Here is a 17,077-nt window from a genome sequence, read left to right as displayed (position 1 = left end):
ATAGTATGCATGCTAGCTGAATGCCTCTCTCTTCAGCTGGAATCAAACCATGGGAGTGGGAATCCTCCTCCCAAGCCCCCCTGCCCTTCTGAGTGAATGTGGTTTGTCCCAAAGTATCACAAATTATTGTAGCTCCTTACATATGTGATAGATTTTAGCTGCTCTACACCTTCTGCTTTATTAATTGAAACCAGCTCCCTGGAAAGGAGGGTTAGCTCTAGAATTTGCTTTTGACTGTGTTGCCCGTTAGGTCTGCCAGAAAAAAAGTACTGCTGTAACTCAAGAAACATAACCCTGGAGACTGATACACTTGATCCCTGGACATGCACTTAGAACTATGTACTGAAGAGTTCTGTTGTGGTTAACCCGCTGCATTTTTAATAAGGGGACTCAAAGTCCAGGATACTAATCAATCTCTTTTAAGACTTATTTTGCAGTGAGCTGATCCAAATTCTTTCACCTAAGCCTGATGCCTTTTTGGACATAACGGGATATAGTGCAATGTACCGGTGAGACAGACAGAGGGACAAAAGCGAGGTCTTCAAAATGAAAAGGAGAAAAACAAGGAACTGAACTGTGGAGGCTACATACAGTCTTAAAACCCCACAGCCAAGTGAGGGAGATCAGGGATGATGCTCAAGACAGTAACTGAGCAGCTTGGCTGCAAAAAAAAACCAACCCCAAAAACCTAACCAGAACTCAGGGGTTGCCTGTACGGAGAAAGTGATTATTTTTTTCTGTGATATATAGTAATAGGGATGAAGTTTGCTCAGCAAAGGTTTAGCTGCCCTGTAGGGCTCGTGCTAGATGGGTTGCTGATTGCTGTGCTATCCAGGCTGCCTTGACAGAGCTTCCCATAAGAAAACTGTTCTTGTGGCCATGACACTGAACAATTCTAAGAAAAAGCTGTGTGCACCACCAAAATTATGTGTTTCCATCTACTTCATCAGCTCAGGTAAGGAGATGATGTATTTCTGCACCAGGCAGAGCTTGCAAGTGTCTGCTAGCAGCAGAGAGCAAAGCAGGCGAGCAGCCACGCGCAGGGGAGCCCTGCTGTGCCAGTAAGTGTCACAAGGCGGGCATTATGTCATGGCTCTGTGTAGAACAAATAAATAAAGTTTCTATCAAGAAAGCGACTTGCTGCCAAGAGGGAGAAGGAGCACAGTTGTTGATACAGCAACAGAAAAGGACTTGTAGGAAACATGAGGCAGCGCCCCGCCGAGTGACAAACAGTGATAATTTCTTCTGCTGCTGCCCTTCCTCCTGAGTTAGTGAAAGGGACAGGTCTGCTTTCAGGGCCACAACATCTTCACGTGGCCAGATTATTCTTTTTTCTTATTTGGGTGTCAACCATGGGAAACAAATTTGATTCATTGCAAACTTTTAAATTTTGGGGTTTTTTTGTTTTGTTGGTTGGTCTGTTATTAAATGCTGTATGGGATGAGTATCAACAGGGCAAAAAGTTACGCTTGCCAGAGGCAACAGCTGTTTTACTTGTGCTTGAAGAGGAATAAAGAAAATCTTTTTGCAGTGTCTGCCAACAACTTCATGCTTTTTGGATAGGAGTGAAACAACAGCTGGTACGGACACGTGTTCCTCTCCCTTCCCATCTTGCATTATTAGCAACTGTTAGTGCAAGTCAAAATAATAGTAATTTACTGATAATAAGTAAATTTATCTGAAAATAGTCAATTCCCTACCTGTGTGAACACATTCCCAAATGGAAAGATACAAATTAGTCATGGTAATTTTATTGAAGTAAACGGGCTTTTAGGCTGTTTGGACTGAAACTTGCGCAGCATCTGATGTTTATAGCTATACCAATAAAACAACAACAACAAAAAAGATATTTTAATCAAATCATTTGAATGAGAGGTTAGAAACTTGTAACGGTCTGTCTGAGAAACTAGTAATGTGACAACACTCTGCTTTAAGCAGTTGCAGCATTGCCGTTGGTAGGAAGCGAGACTGTTGACATCTCCTCAGACAAAAACAGCGCCAAAACACACTTTGCTGTGATTGAGAAATCCTTCTGGTGAAGAGGAACAGAAGACAATAGCAAAGGGTTTCAAACCCAGCATCAAGAGCAGGTGACACGCAGTGCTTGGTCAGACTCGGGCAACATGCTAGTGATGAGCTGCTCTGCCACCGACCTGCCTTTTTCACCCCTTGCTCCTCAGAGAGGGACAAGCCCAAAACACCTTTGCTTTTGTCATTTCCACTCAGGCTAATGGATCATTGCTTCTGTTACCTTCCTCAACTCAAGGAAGGGGTAAGTAAGTAAATCCATGTCTATCTTGGGTGCCTATATTTTTTTTCCAGGGGGAGGAATCTGCTTTAGTCTTTGAGCTCTTCTGAACACGTTTCATAGCTGTTCCTGCCGTTTCCCATAATAGTAGCTGGGCGACATATTTTCATACAGGACAGTCCCCAGCAGGACAGGGAGGGCATTGCGTCCACCCCAGGAGAGAAAACGTGCACCTGGCTACCACAACAGCTTCCCTGCGGCAGCTCTGGCTGGAAGGTAGTACCAGGAGCTGTTTCTTGCAAGGATCAGCTGCTAAAGCTGAGCAGTTCTCCAGGCTACACTAAGCCTCCACAGGAAGTCCTTCCAAGTCCCACAGAGATCTCTTGAGCAGGTGTCATGGGTGGTCACCATGGTGCATTAATCAACCACAGGACTATGATGAGTCCCTAGTGTGATAAAGACATGAAACAAGGTTGGATGTGTCAGGCCAGGCATTTGCATCAGGCTTTGGTGCTATTGCATAAAGGCAGAGGTTGACTTCTTGCCTGCAATTCCATGACTAAGCCTGGTCACTCATGTTCAGGGAAGATTGAGTCAGATGGAAGCAGGTGGACATTTGGGACATTTTTTGGCAGAGAACATGCTAAAAGGTGCCAAGAAGAAGTCACTACATCCTTTGTTGGGGTTCCTAGCAGGCCTCTCCAGCCCCACCACTGCCTGAGTCGACCACGCCAGCCCTGTGATATAAGGCTGCAGTGAGCCTGTGAGCCAGCTCCACCTCTGAGTCATCGTCTGGTCTCCAGCATGGCCATGAGTCATCCCTCCTTGGCTGTTCTCTTTTCAGAGTTTCAGCACTGCAGAAAACCCCAATGCTGGCTACAGGAGGCATGGTGCTCTCCTCAGAAACTGTCACACTCATACTCGCTCCTGAGGGATGCCCAGGCAGACCTGCTGCTGCGGACAAGATCTTTCCCTCTCTGTAACATATTAATTGCCCAGGGCATCTGGCATAATCAAAACCATTCCTTTGATTTACTCAAATTCCAGTTTACTCAGCTCCCAGTCGCTTCTTCACTCAGAGGAGCAGGGATGGCTGGGGCTGGAAAAGAGCTCGTCATGTCCCCTGAGCAGCAGCAGTGACACAGTGTCAGAAGACCCCAGAGAAGATGTGCTCACAGCTAGAAAAACTGGGGAAACACGGTGCTACAACACCAGCTGGTCCATAAAGCCAGGGCTTGGCCAGAAGGTGTGGATTGATTTAACTGAATATTAGTTGCAAATTACTGATAATGATTAGTTAGATATAGCCAGATTATGCCTGGATTACAAGAACAGAAGAAATTTTGAGAAATGGGTAAGTTTGGGGCAGCATCAGAACCCACCTTATAAAGGAAACCCAATTACTAAACTTTTTCTTGATAGCCTTTCTAGCCAAGAGTCATTCATTCAGTCTGGGATAAGTCAGAGACAGACTGGGTCTAAAGAGCCCTGGCCAACAGAGTCCCAGGGGGCTCACAGCCCAGCATTGACCACTGGCATCACCCTGCTTCAGAGACCATAGCACCACACTCAGAGCAAGGATGACACCCTGAACACGTGGGGCCATCCACTGCTACCCATTAAAGCTGATGTTAAAGGTACTCCTTCATCCTTAGCCTGAAGAGCTAAGTCTGGGGATGACTCCTCTGGGCAGGGAGCACTGGCCCTGCTATTGCCTTCATGCCATCCTGAACTCTCTCCTTAAAGTCCCCAGTGACCTTCCCAGCCACATGCATGTAGCTTTCCTGTTTCCTATTGTCATTGAACCTCATGTGGAGCTCCTCATCTGACTTGGGCTGATCTCCCAAGCAAGCTGATACTGCCAGAGCCCCTGCCCAAGTCCAGGAGCTGACCCTTTTGTCCCTCCCAGGGGACACAAGGAAGTCAGCCCCATTTTCACCTCCTCCATGACCTGCTGAAGGGTGGAAATTCAGCTCTCTTCTGGTCTCTTCTGACTTCACTGGCTTTTAGAGCAGGAAACTCCCATTTGTTTTCTTCCCCTCACTGGCTTATAATTACCATCTGAGATTGTAGGCTGCACGCTGGGTAGGTGCTTAATGGTGGTACACAGAGTACAGGCTTGCATCTCCCAGGGTGGCAAAATCCCAACTGCAGCATCCCAGAGAGCCTGAAGCTAAAGTCCTCCAAATGGAGGGCAAATGCTGACATCCATTTTAAAGGCAGCAGAGGAAAAGCCCAAGAGGGGTGGCAAGAGATGTCAGGGCACCAACCTCAAAGAGCCAAGCCACAGCTGAGGGACTGCCAGCTCAGGTGGGGTCTGAAGGGTGATGCTGGACTTGCTGACACAGACCTAAACAACACACCATGCATTTCAGAAGACTTCAGAAACCTTGGAAGGGACTGAAGGAGAGGACACTATCCAAGGAGGTTGTTCTTGGCACGTGAACAAGAGAAAACCAAGGCAAAATGAGTTAATCAAATTGGATCAAATGGCACAAGGTTTTGCCATCATGGGGCGCTGAGGAAGGAAAAGCTGTGTGGGTTGGCCTCCATCTTGCCAGAAGGGCAGATATTCTCATAGGAGTGACAGTCTCTACTTGAGCTGGTGGCTAAACCTGACTGGAAAGCATTACTCTGATAACAAAAAGAAGGGAAAGGTGTAGGGGTATAAACTCAGTCTGTTCTACTCCTCCTTGTAGGTAATGCATTGACAGCCCAAGACCTAGGCAGAGGGGAAATTCTGAAATACCTGTGAAACAGCATCTCAGTCAGAAATAAGGGAAAATGGCAATATTGCTTTATGAGAAGAAGCTTGCCTGAGTTGCTATGGCTAACACATGGCTGGATGCTGGGTAGGAACAGTGCTGAAAATCACTGACTGCAGGCCACTGATATATCTGAACAGAGGAAACACAAGTGAAACCAGAACCTTGCTGAAATCAGGGAGAATTTTGTCATTTGACGTGCTGGGAAGCACCGGTTGCCAAGCCTGAGTTCAGGCCGGTGTTACTAGCACAGCTCCAGGGAGTACATCTCAGTTTTGGGACAGTCACCACTTTTCTCTGTTTATGACTTTGTCTACAGATACGCTAATAACCGCTTGGGCTCGGGCTGTAGGTTGCTGGCTGTGAAGCCAGAGTTGTATCACACGTAAGAGACTGCCTGACATAGCTCAGTTAACACTTCCAGAAACATTTCTCGGTGTGAGAGGCTGCCAGGACGCACCAGGGTAAGATTTCACCCCACTGCACAGAAGGCAGGATTAGTACGCTCAGTGCTCAAATACATTTTCCTATTTACTACCAGAATGCCAGCTATAAATTCCCAGCAGAGAGAAGAGAGGATTTAGTTCAGGCAGCTCCATTGATGCAAATTGATCCATATTTTAATTCCTGCAAACCAGCTTTTTATCCCAAGAGCAATGATTGCTGGTATTTTAAAATTGTCTGTAGGCCTGCTGGAGACAGCTTCCCACACTTCTAGAAATCCACCACGAACATTTTCTTGGTTTCCTCTACTTGAATGCCTTCCAAGTTAGTAATTGGTGAAAGGACAGGTTTCTCTTCCTGCAGATATCTGAAAAACAGATTTTCTGGTCAAATGGCAGAGATATTATTTTGGCAGAGGCAGATTTCCAAATCATCTGCGAGCTGCTCTCTAGCCAGGGAGATGGGAGTAATTTCAGGAGTTTCCATCACTGAAAACAGATTCACTCAGGGCTGCGCACACGTACCCGGCTGCACTGGGTGAGGAGGGCTTTGCTCTGGTATTACATCCTGAGCTGTGGCAGTCCCCTATTCGGGAGCAGCAGGATGAGGAAGATGAGGATGAGGATGTGGATGAGGAGGAGGATTCTCCCAGGGTTACTTCAGAGCTCTTCTTCACAGGTGTGATACCCAGTGCCCTGTGGGCAGGGGGAGCCCATGGCCAGCTCCTGAGGGCTAGTGGGCACAGCATCGGGGCACAGGGGGCTCGTGGAGCTGCTCCCCCTCTCACCACTCACCTGGGCAGGGGAAACCTACTCCACCCAGACTCAGTGCAGACCCAAGCAAGGTTCCTGTGAATCCATTAAAATGAACCCCTCAGCAGCCTCCTCTTTACCACACAGTATAAAAATGCAACACATCCCCATATAGTGAAGGGCCTTTCCTTGTGGCAGCAACAATGCAGGGTGAAAAAATTTCAGCCCAAACAGACATGATATGTTTGGTATAGTAGGGAAGGGTGTCTGTGACAATATTATGTGTAATATCACATGGCAAACTTGGGAAAAGTAGTCAAGTAGACAGGCACCTGTGATGCTGGAACTGATAGAAGAAGTGTTCAAATAGGATAACTCAGGTTCTGGGATTAACACTGTGGGTCAGAGTGGCCAAACACAGCTGTCTCCTGCCTGACCATAAGCAATGCTTGTGCCGTTAATGGATGGATGTGGGCTCACTATGGTGTACTTCTAGTATCTCTGTTTCCTATGTGGATTGTAGGCTCCCAGCTTGGGTGTTGTGAATTACCACTGAGAGGAGCTAATGTCTCCATTCACTCTGCTGCCAGGGAGAGGCCTGGGCACCTAGCTGAAAGGTATGGTGGTGGGATTATTCCAAACATTGCTCCAGTTAAGCTCAGTCTGTTCTCTTCTGAATATGCAAAGGAACTAACTTAATGAAATTCTGAAAACTGTGTCATTTTCTTTTACTTTTTAGACTTACAGCACTAAAGACAGGTTTATTGGAAAGGCACTTGGAACTTGTGGCAACATAAACCTGAACCAGACCTGGACATCTTCCTTTACTTTTCCAGCTGTTATCATTAGGCACTTGTCAATACCTGACCAATGACTTTGCTCCCACAGAGATCAAACTTGTTGCCTCTGTTTGTAGTGAATAATGGCATATTCTTGAGTGGCTCAGTGGCCATCTCAATGGCCATACTCACCAAGTACATTACTACTCATGAGGAACTGACAGGCCCTGGCCCTGAGTTAGTATCAGATGTTTGTGTTTCCTAGATCACATTACTCATGCAGTGTTTGAGAGGAGATGCCTCTAGAAAAGCCTGCTCTGAAAAATGAGACCAGTTCAGGAGGACCCCAGAGGTGGCAGAAGAAAGGATATGAGGCTTTCAGGACTATGCTTTGGTTTAAATGAGACCCTATGGCGATTTGCATTAAAAAAGATTTTGTTAATTTGCTAAGTGGAACAAATACAAGCAGGCAATTCATCTGCTGTCAGCAAATGATCCTAAGGTTCAATGGGTGATGTATTAGCCTTCTTCTGTGATGAAATATCTCAGAAATATCTCCTTAAGATGCATTTCAGTGCATATGGATATCTTATATGTCTTTAGAATATCTTGCAATATTATAATAACTCTGTCTCCAAAGAATGTGCAACAGGCTGTATCCTATTTGTGTTTTATCAATATCTACAGGCCTCAACTGAGTTTGGGACTGCTTTACCAAGTACTATGAAAACAAATCCTGGCCTTCAAGACCATTTCCACAAACAAGCAATAGAAAAGAAAACAACTTCAAAAGTGGTGAGTAACTTGCTGAAGTTTGTCAGTCAGTCAGTGACACTACAAAGAGTACCAAATAGAATTCTTGAGCCCAAGCCATTAGGGCACTCTACCTACCTAGAGTGAGTTCCTCGGTATTTGTGGTTCCAGGACACGTTGTGGTTTGGTATTTCTGCAGAAACATTCAGAGCTTCTGGCCAAGCGTAAGAGGCTTTGTGTTCCAGGAGAGTAATGGGAGCAGGAGTGCAGCTCCCAGATGAGTGCTTTTCTTAAAGACAGCCACTCAAGGGCCAAAATTGGAGGGGTTTGCCTTTTGTGTAAATATATTATGCAAAATATGTACTTTAAAACAATAGCAACAAATGTCCTGCACTGCCTGGAGCTGGTTTTCTGTTGTCTTGAGTGACCTCTCATCTGAAGCATGGACTGAAGCCAAGTGAAGGCTGAAGTGTGTGTGGCACATAGAGATGGGAATGAAGGCTGGCAAGTGCCATTGTTCTCCTCTTTGCCTCCCATTGAACAGTGTTTAACTCTGTTTTCGGTTGTCAGAAAAGATTAGCTATCGAAATGTTGATATCAATAAGTGGCCTGTCTGATCACTTAGATGCAGAGAACGCATTTCACAGAAGAAGCTGTCAGATGCATGATTAAGCCATTTGTGAATTACCACAGCAGTATAGCGCATGTTTACGGAAAGTCAGCTTTTGAAAAAAGCACTCCAACGATACAAAAATAATTAAATTAACAAGAGTCCTGCGGATAAAGGATTAATTTTCCCAGCAGGCTGCCAGCGGAGATGAAGGCTGGGTTATGAGCTCCGCATGAAAGAGGTCTCTATCAGAGCAGCGGCACTCAGAGCTGTCTTCAGGAAGACCCTCTCCAGGGGAACAGCACCCAAACATAAATGTTCCTCAAAGATAAATGAAAATTAAGATGTGAATGATGGGAGGAAACCAAACAGAAAAACAGTATTGCAAAAGGGAGAGAAAAGGAATGAGCTATTCTTTTAAATGCTTACCAGCAGAGGACACTTTTGTTAGCTTTTGGAGGAACAAAAGGACATTGCAAAGAAAGTCAGAAAAGTTCTGCTTTTCAAAACACTTTACAGTCAGCTCTGAAATCATATGTGTACACAGCCTCCAGAGGCTTGAGCAGAGGGACATGAAAATGTCCACTGTGTTTTTCTCCCAGAGATAAGTGGAATGTATTTTCCTCATAAAAATAAGGGATAATAAAATAAATTTATCAGCAGCATTGTGCCCCAAGGTGTGCTGTCCAGCGTGTGTCCCCACAGGGGAGGTGGCAGCCACCAGCCCCACAGAGGAACTCGATGCAAGGGACAGCCTGTGTCACCTCTCCATCACTATTAAATGCAGTTGTGGCTGGTTTAAAGCACACGCATTGCTCCTGCTCTCCAAAAATACCGTGAGGCAGGGCAGAAGGAATAGATAATCCATTCCTACCTGCAGCTTCTTTCCTACCTGCAGCTCCTTTCCACGCGGCATGTCCAAGGCCTGGGACAGAGAGGATGGACTTGCTCCTGCCAGGCACCCTGAGGCACCCTGTGCTCAGGGGCACAGGACTGCGGGTCCCCCCAGCCTGCAGGCAGGCCAGCTCCCACCTCTGGCCAGCGCCAGTTCTCCCACCTTGATCCCCAGCTCCTTGCAGCAGGTATCCAGTCTCATGACCAATAGTGGCAATAGTAACAGTCCATTTGGCACAAATATTAAGCAAGAGAAAATAAATGCAGGGAATAGTCCTGTTCTGACAGGAGCGGTAGGTAGGAGGCACCGAGAAGTCTGCACAAACCCTGTTCTGGTCCGAAGGGTGAGACAGAGCTTGGTCCCTGCTCCCTCCCCGGGCTCAGCAACAGATGGAGGAGACAGACAGCAGTTATGGACACTGACACCCATGGGCTATTTGTTCTCTCATCACTTGTGAGGCTTTAGGGGTAAAAAAGCACAAAGACGAATCATCAAGGAGAGACTGGGAGCGCTGGGGACACCGCCACATCCGCAGCAGTGCTGGGAGCGCTGGGGAGCACCCAGCATCCGCTGCCTGGGGAAGAGACCATTCCCTCCCACCCAGCATCCTTGTTGCCTCCAGCTTTTCTGTCCCTGACTTCACACCCAGCAACCCTCTTCCCTGTGTGTTTCTACATGGTGTATTTAAATAAGGAAACAAAAGGAAAATACTTTTGTGGTGCTGATGTGAAATTCACGGCCCGTGCAATGACAATTCTGCTTGCGCCTTATTTCATCCCTCCCTTACAGATGGCAAAGGGTCCAGCTCTCCTGTGTGCAGTACAGGGACTAGTGCAATGGAACCCAGCCTCAGCTGGCCGCTCTGCTGCTGTGTCCGGCAATGGAGACAATTAATAGTAAGAGTAAAGAAGGGAGGGTTTGCCCAGAAGGAGGAAGCCTGCGTGAGCAGGACTTGGTAAGCAACATCACAAAGACTTGTTTCTGCAAACAGTAAGTTATAGGCTAGCACAGCTCTGTGTTTTACATAAATTTTATTGTGTTTTGGGGAAAACTGTGTACAGTCAATCAGGTTACTCCAGCAGCAGGTAGTATGTTTAGTATGTACAGTCTGGTCTTCCCAGCTACTCAGCATAATTCTTGGCAGGATTTTGTGCTCTAAAAGGGTAACTAGCACTATTAGCAGCTATGTGGACATCTCTTCCTATTGGGGTTAATGGTATTTTGGGGAAAATTCCTAACTACATTCTGAAATTGAGATATCCTGTGTTTTTGTGAAGATTCAATAATATCTCTGTATCATTTCCCAATATGAGTATCTGAAAATGTTCTCCACAGACAAAATGTACTGCCAGTGTTAGAAAACATTTTCTTCAACATGGAGATTTTTATTTGTTGTAATTTTTGTCATACATCACCATCTCAAATCTTTTTATGAATAACAATTGGGTGGTTTTGAGCGAACAATTTTTTATTCTGCAAAGAGCTCTGGATTTGCAAAAGAAAAAATATCCTAATGGAGCTGCAATTGCTTTAACAAAGTACATTTAAAAAAAACCTGATGGCTGAAGATTAATCATCTGACAGTGAGGAGAATATTGCTTACAGAAGGAACACAGACATTAGGCTTGTGAGTGTCAGCTTAAATACTTCCATCTCTGTGTACTTTGCATTGCCCCTCTGCCATGGCACACTGCTCCCAGCCTTGTGCCAGCACAAGTATCCTCTTGTTGCATTATTATTATTTTGGGAGGTGAGCTTGCTTTTAGATGAAAAATAATGGGCTGAGTTATTTTCCTGGCAAAGAAGACCCCTACTCCAGTTTAAAGTGCGGCAACACCTAGGGCCGTGCTGGCAGAGTGAGGGCACATGTACTACGGCATGGAGGCAGGAGGAAGCAGCTGCAGAAGTGCTATGAATTGGAGTGGCTGCTGAAGACTTTCTTTGAAGTTATGGGCTTTCTACTTGTCTGCATCAGTTTTTAGCCAATGCTTTTTCTCTGATGTCAGAACTCCACTGACAAGGAAACGTGTTGTTTGGGGAGTCCCTTTGCCCACAGCTATCTGCAATTTCCCCTGTAATTTAAAACAAGAACTTCAGTTCCAAATTACCTCCTTGTCTGTTACAACCCCAGGTTATCGTTTGTACAATTCATTATAGTCAGACCTAACATTAAAACTAGGAATTGAAAAAAGCCCTATAAAAACAGAACACAGAGTCCATATTTCAGTCATTAAAAAACAAAAGGAATCAAGGCTTTCCTTGATTTTGGATAGTCCGTAAATGTCTTGAGATAGTACCTGAAAGAAAATAAGCAAGAGAGTGAACCTGCATACATACAAAGAAACTGCACAGTTTCAATACAGCTCCCCTGAGGAACCTTAAAACTCCTCCAAACTGTTTTGTTTTGTAACCTCTGTGTGTTAGTCTGCAGAAGAGCATTCTGAAACGATTTACACCAGGTTATTTAATTAAGTAAAAGCTGATAATACTGTTCAGGTTCTAACAGACCTAAAGTAGAAACTTTAGGAATTCAGAGCATGAGACCATATTTACTCCAAAGGACCGCAGAGGTTGCAAGGGAACCCTTAGGAAAGGTTCACATTTACAAGGCTCAGTAAAAAGAGGCTTTAACATGGCAGAAGCAGTGATGTAATTCATGTCGGATTAAATGACTATCAGGCCCACTTGTCTCAACAGGGGCTCTAGCTGAGTACCTCACTTTCTCCCAGTCACAAATAAGCCAGTACATTTCTTGTACATAGTATTAACTTTCCATTTTGTCTTGAATCCTGGCCCTGCTTCTCTGCCCCTCCCTGGCATTTCGCAAACTGCATTCCAAGAGCAAGAAGCAGCATATGGCAAGAAACAGTTTGATACCTGTGATGGTGATAAGCACGTGGCCCAATGCAGCAAAGAGTAAAAAAGGCAAAGGCAAAGGCTGGTAGGGACCAGGTTGCTATGGCAAAACCAAACCATTCCACAATTTCTCCAAAGTAGTTGGCTCCAGAAATGTAGGTGAACAGCCCCCCTGCATCGACAGAAAAAATATGTAATTTTTACAGTCATCTCATGCACATGGAAAGTTCTTTCCCATAAACTCAACAGCAGAACACAGTACCTTTCTTATTCAAAGCCCACCAACAGCAAGCTAAACCCACTACCCAGAAGCCAGTGGAGCTATGCCAAAGGAGGATCTTGTACAAGATTTGTACAAGCATCAAAGGTGATTCTAACCCAGAGGCTTCCAGCACTTTCACAATCATTTATTTTCATTTGGAAAAGGACTTAAGAAAGACCATTATTAGATTTAAATTAAAATTACTAACATTAGTGAATTCTTTTCAGGCCCTAAAAAGTATTTTGCAATTCCACTACCTTTGAGGAACGCAAAACCTGGATCTCAGTTTTGCATCTTAGCTAATCACAACATCTACAAGAGGCAAGTAAGTACTGAGGGTGAGAAACTCTGGGTGAGAGATATTACCATCTGTAACAAGATAGCATAAGGAGTCAACACCAAGCCCGGGAAACTCCTGGATCCCCATCTATGTTGCTCTACAGAGTCAGACATTTCCTGGTTCACCACTCTGGCCCACGGCCACTCTTCCTGACCAAGCCCCATCTTGAAGGAGACAAAAAGGAAATTCTGCAGCTTTCATTCTTGGTGTTATTTTTCCCCCTAAAGTTTACACTTTGAATCTTCCTTTTGCAGTGTAAGAAATACTACTTCTTCCTGGGCATAAAGAAGAATATTTCCTTCTTTGCAGCTGCCTTTTAAAAGGCTAAAATCCTCTTCCTATGTCCTACTTCAATCTTTGCTAAATTACCCAGCACGTTTCCTAAAACCTCTCAGCACATACCATGTTTCCAGATACTTTCGTTGCTTCTCATGGACTATCTGCAGCCAGCTCATGCTAGTCCCTGCACTTCAAAGGGGCACCTGAACCGAGTAACTGGGTGATCCTGGCATCTCTCCTATTATTGTCACTTTGCTGTAAATTAATCCAGAAAACATTATCTGTCCTGTTGCCCTACTTTCTCCAAGGAAGCGAGGGACAAGAATATACCTTGAGGAATCTTGTAAGTGACTTCCCCGGGTTTCCTCAGCTGGCGCAGCAGGAGATCGCTGTGAATGTTGATTCCCATTCCCAGGAGAAATAAGAGGAGGCCTAATAAACAAACAAGAAATGGATTAGAAAGACAGCTCTGCCTACTTATCCCTACTCAAGCACATATGTGAAGTTTATCTTTGGAGCAGGTAGATAGGAGATCTAACGTGAAGTGGGTGGATTCTTTTTAAAATCAAAAGATGCAGAGCTACTGAGAAGGCTACGGAACAAGAGAAGCATAAGTGTCTGGTGACAAATAAGCCTATATCTCTGTGTCAGTTATGGGATCACAGTCCTCTGGGATCACCTGCATTGAATAACTTTAGTGTGGAGAGCAACTCTAGATAGATCGATGGCTGCTCTAAGCACACTGTTTTGTTGGTGAAGCCAGAGCACTTTCAGCTGGTGTGAGAGAAAGCTGAACTTCCCAGCTGGCCCTAGTCACCATTTATTGAACATCAAGGCAGGGAACAAAGTACCCAACTGACACTGCTGGCTGATGGCAGCCAGCCACGGCTCTGGACATTACTGCAGAGTAACCCCTGAGCTGTAGGCAAGTGCCATTACTCTTGTTTTACAGCTGGGGAAGGAGGAGTACAGAGAACACAAACTTATCCAGCACATCACCAGAGCTGGGATGGGAACCTACAATTAAGCACAGCTCAGTCCACTGCCAGCAAGGCTGCTTGGACAAAGCTATGGGTGTGCACATGGAGCAGTTACTCACTGAAGGATGCTGAAAGCTTCTGTCCAGAATGATTCATTGATCATACTCCATTTAGATGAAAAACTAGAGGTATTTTGATTGAGAAACTCTGCAGGTGATGTGCCCTACTTTTCATGCCACATTAGACACTGAGAAAACCACCTCTGACAATGATTGAGAAACCAGGAAAGAAAAAGAGGTGGTGTGTGCTACAAAGTATAGAAAAAAGACTAAGTGCTGATAAAACCTCAACACTTCCAGTAGCAACAGAAAATTGGTAAGGGTCTGTAAAGGAAGAATATACTGTTTGATTTTTATTTAATATGTCTAGTACTGCTGATGTTGATTTTTTTTTTCATTACATATATATTTTATTTATCATGCAAATTGTGTGATGTGGTGTTTTATTTGTTGGGTATGGGAGTTTTTACTAAACAATGTCCAGGATTTTTAATATATGGTGCTGTCTGAAAAGACTGAACTTGCATCCACAGTCTGAAACGCGGTACAGAAAGTACCTTGGTTATTTTGTACTTGTCATATCCAAACCATTTCCTCAGACCTCCATGTTAATTTTAATTTCTATGTATGTATTTAAAAAACATCCTCTGTGCAGCACCAAATGTGTGATGCCACCTAGCTGCTCTTGCTCAGTTATTCTCTCAGGGATTTTACAGGGTGAAATTCAGCTAGGCTATTAAGTTACAGAATATAAAGGAACCATATTAACATACAACCAGACTGTGCGTGATCTTTAATCTTCCCATGTGCCTTACACGAGAAAAAAGAGCCCTTTGTCTCTAAAGCCTCATTTATGCTAGGGTTTTGCCCTTTTCTCTCTTGGTCGGAATAGCTGCATCAAGTGCAAAGCTCCCTGGGCAAGGATGAGAAAGACACAGTTTGTACTTGCACATGGCCACTGCTGGGTGGACACTTCTGGCTGAGCCAGGGCACATCCCTGTTCAGCTGAGGCCCATAGCAGCCGGAGGCTTTGGAGTGGTGTCAGTAAAACAAAGCTGGTGATTTGAGACTAACACATCACATCAACACCCCACATTGTATGCCTTCAAAGGTGGCTGCCTAGCAGAAAAAAAAAAAAGTCACTGGACATTTCTTTGTTTTATCTGGGCCAGCAGGCAGGTTTTATGCTGATTTCCATCACAACTGATTTGACTCACATGTTCAGTGAAGATTAGGACATAATTCAGAATGCTTACAAATTGCTTGGAGATTAGATCTTGGGAATCCTGCAGCTGTAATTACCTGATGTAAATCTGATGTCAGTGCACCAATCGTTTGGATATTCAGCGCAGTAAATCAGGTAGTACCCCTGGAGGAAGCCATTATAGATACAGAATAATGTGCCAAAGAAAAGCAATTGCAGTGGGAAAGGTCTGCCTCTAGTGAAGAAGGGGTAAATAAATGTCCTAAGGTAGATAAGAAAACAAAGTCAGCACATTACTCATGATAACATTGTGTTTGCAGTTTCTCTGTTGTAGGAAAAAAGAAGTTTAACGAACACACAATACAAAAAAGGTCAATAAAGATTAAAAAATTCACAACTGCAACAAAGTAAGACCAGCAACTAATGGGAACAAGAAATACTGCAGATACCCGCATTTTTCTGGTCCTTCAGAACCACCCACAAGGGGGAAAGCTAGAAATTCCATCCAGGTTCACTGACTCCTCGGGAATGTCTCTCTGCCTTCCTTCTCCCTTGTTGGCAAAACGAGGAACTCGTGCCCACAAACAGCATTTGCATTTTAAGACCTCGCTGAAATGCTGCAGAGTGACGAGCAAAGGTTGCTGTGGAGGCACATGGGCACACTGGTGTTCAAACCAAAGTAGTGAGGGGCAGAATCGACTGCAATATTGATTCCCCAAATGAGCGTTATTATGTCACAAGCACTGTGAAAGACCTTTGTTATGGAGAAGACATTCCTGATCCCACCACGAGGACAGATCGCTGAGGGCTTTAGCCTCTGGTGGCAGATGGAGTTGAAGGTGGTGTCAAGACCCCTCTGGCTCTCATCTCCCACAGTACATAGCCTGAGGGGTAACCCCTTTTCCCAGCCTCTCCTGCTCCACTTGGAGACCCCCGCTCCTCCCCAACACACAGCAGCTCTGTCCTGCTTTGCTCAGACACTTCGACGCAGAGGCAGAGCAATGTTGTTGGCTGGTTGGGGGAGCTGCTTTGCCTCCAGTCCCTGCCTCTCCTCCATGCTTTCAAACTTTTCTTTAAAATGAGAAGAGCTAAACCCCTAAGTTTAATATGCTAAACACCAAGATTTCCAAGCAGCTCCAGGACCTAGGGCTTCCTTAGACAAAAGCTGTGCTAACACTAGCATTAACATGTGTAGGAGCACATAATTTGTGCTTGTATAATTTTCATTTTCATATAACTTTGATTCAGGTGGGTATATCCTTTTTAACACTTTGGACAATCGATTACTCGGGAGAATGAATTGGAGAAATTATATTCATATTTGTTATGTATTTCTCACCTGGTCAATTAAGTTCTGTATGTGGTAAAACCTACTCTCTTAATTTCTTTCTTTTGCCCTCTTGGGCTTTGGATGGTGCTCATCATACCAATATATAAGCATTGTTGATAAGTAACTCGCACCCCAGGTTGCCAATATCAACTTAAGCAAGCTGAGGCATAAAATGTCATAACATTATAAATCTAGATTAAATCATACTGAGTATGTCTGAAAGTGAGTAAGCAGAGTACAAGCAACAACATGTGAATGTATTCACTGCTTTCCAAAGCAAGGTAAGACAGATTTCCAGCAATTAAGAGAGTTGTGATGCAAAGTGATAACTATTTCTAAATATAGTGACACCTAAGAGGTATGGAAAATATTTTTCAGACAGTAGTATCACATTTATCATATTTCTTACAGTATGGAAAGGAATGCTCTTTAGAGTAATGTTACAAAGAATTATTGAGTTTGCCCTTTGGGAATGGGTTGCTGGAGTTACAAGTAGGCAAGGACAGCTTTAGCAATCTGAC

At 44.5% G+C, this 17,077-nt stretch overlaps 1 protein-coding gene across 1 annotated transcript; it reads right to left on the bottom strand.

The window, feature by feature from the left end:
* Window positions 1-11,476: 11,476 nt before the first annotated feature.
* SRD5A2 (steroid 5 alpha-reductase 2) lies at window positions 11,477-15,490 on the bottom strand (the record flags this gene model as incomplete). Its single annotated transcript, XM_010173246.2, has 4 exons — window positions 11,477-11,543; window positions 12,124-12,274; window positions 13,314-13,415; window positions 15,325-15,490. Coding segments are annotated over 4 exons (486 nt in total), but the record flags the coding sequence as incomplete, so codon positions are not given.
* Between the last annotated feature and the right edge of the window lie 1,587 nt (window positions 15,491-17,077).

This window comes from Antrostomus carolinensis, unplaced genomic scaffold, assembly GCF_000700745.2.
Source record: "Antrostomus carolinensis isolate BGI_N321 unplaced genomic scaffold, ASM70074v2 scaffold36438, whole genome shotgun sequence".
NCBI classification, from domain to species: Eukaryota; Metazoa; Chordata; class Aves; order Caprimulgiformes; family Caprimulgidae; genus Antrostomus; species Antrostomus carolinensis.
The sequence above is the reverse complement of the archived record's forward strand: the minus strand, read 5'-3'. Positions and strand labels throughout refer to the sequence as shown.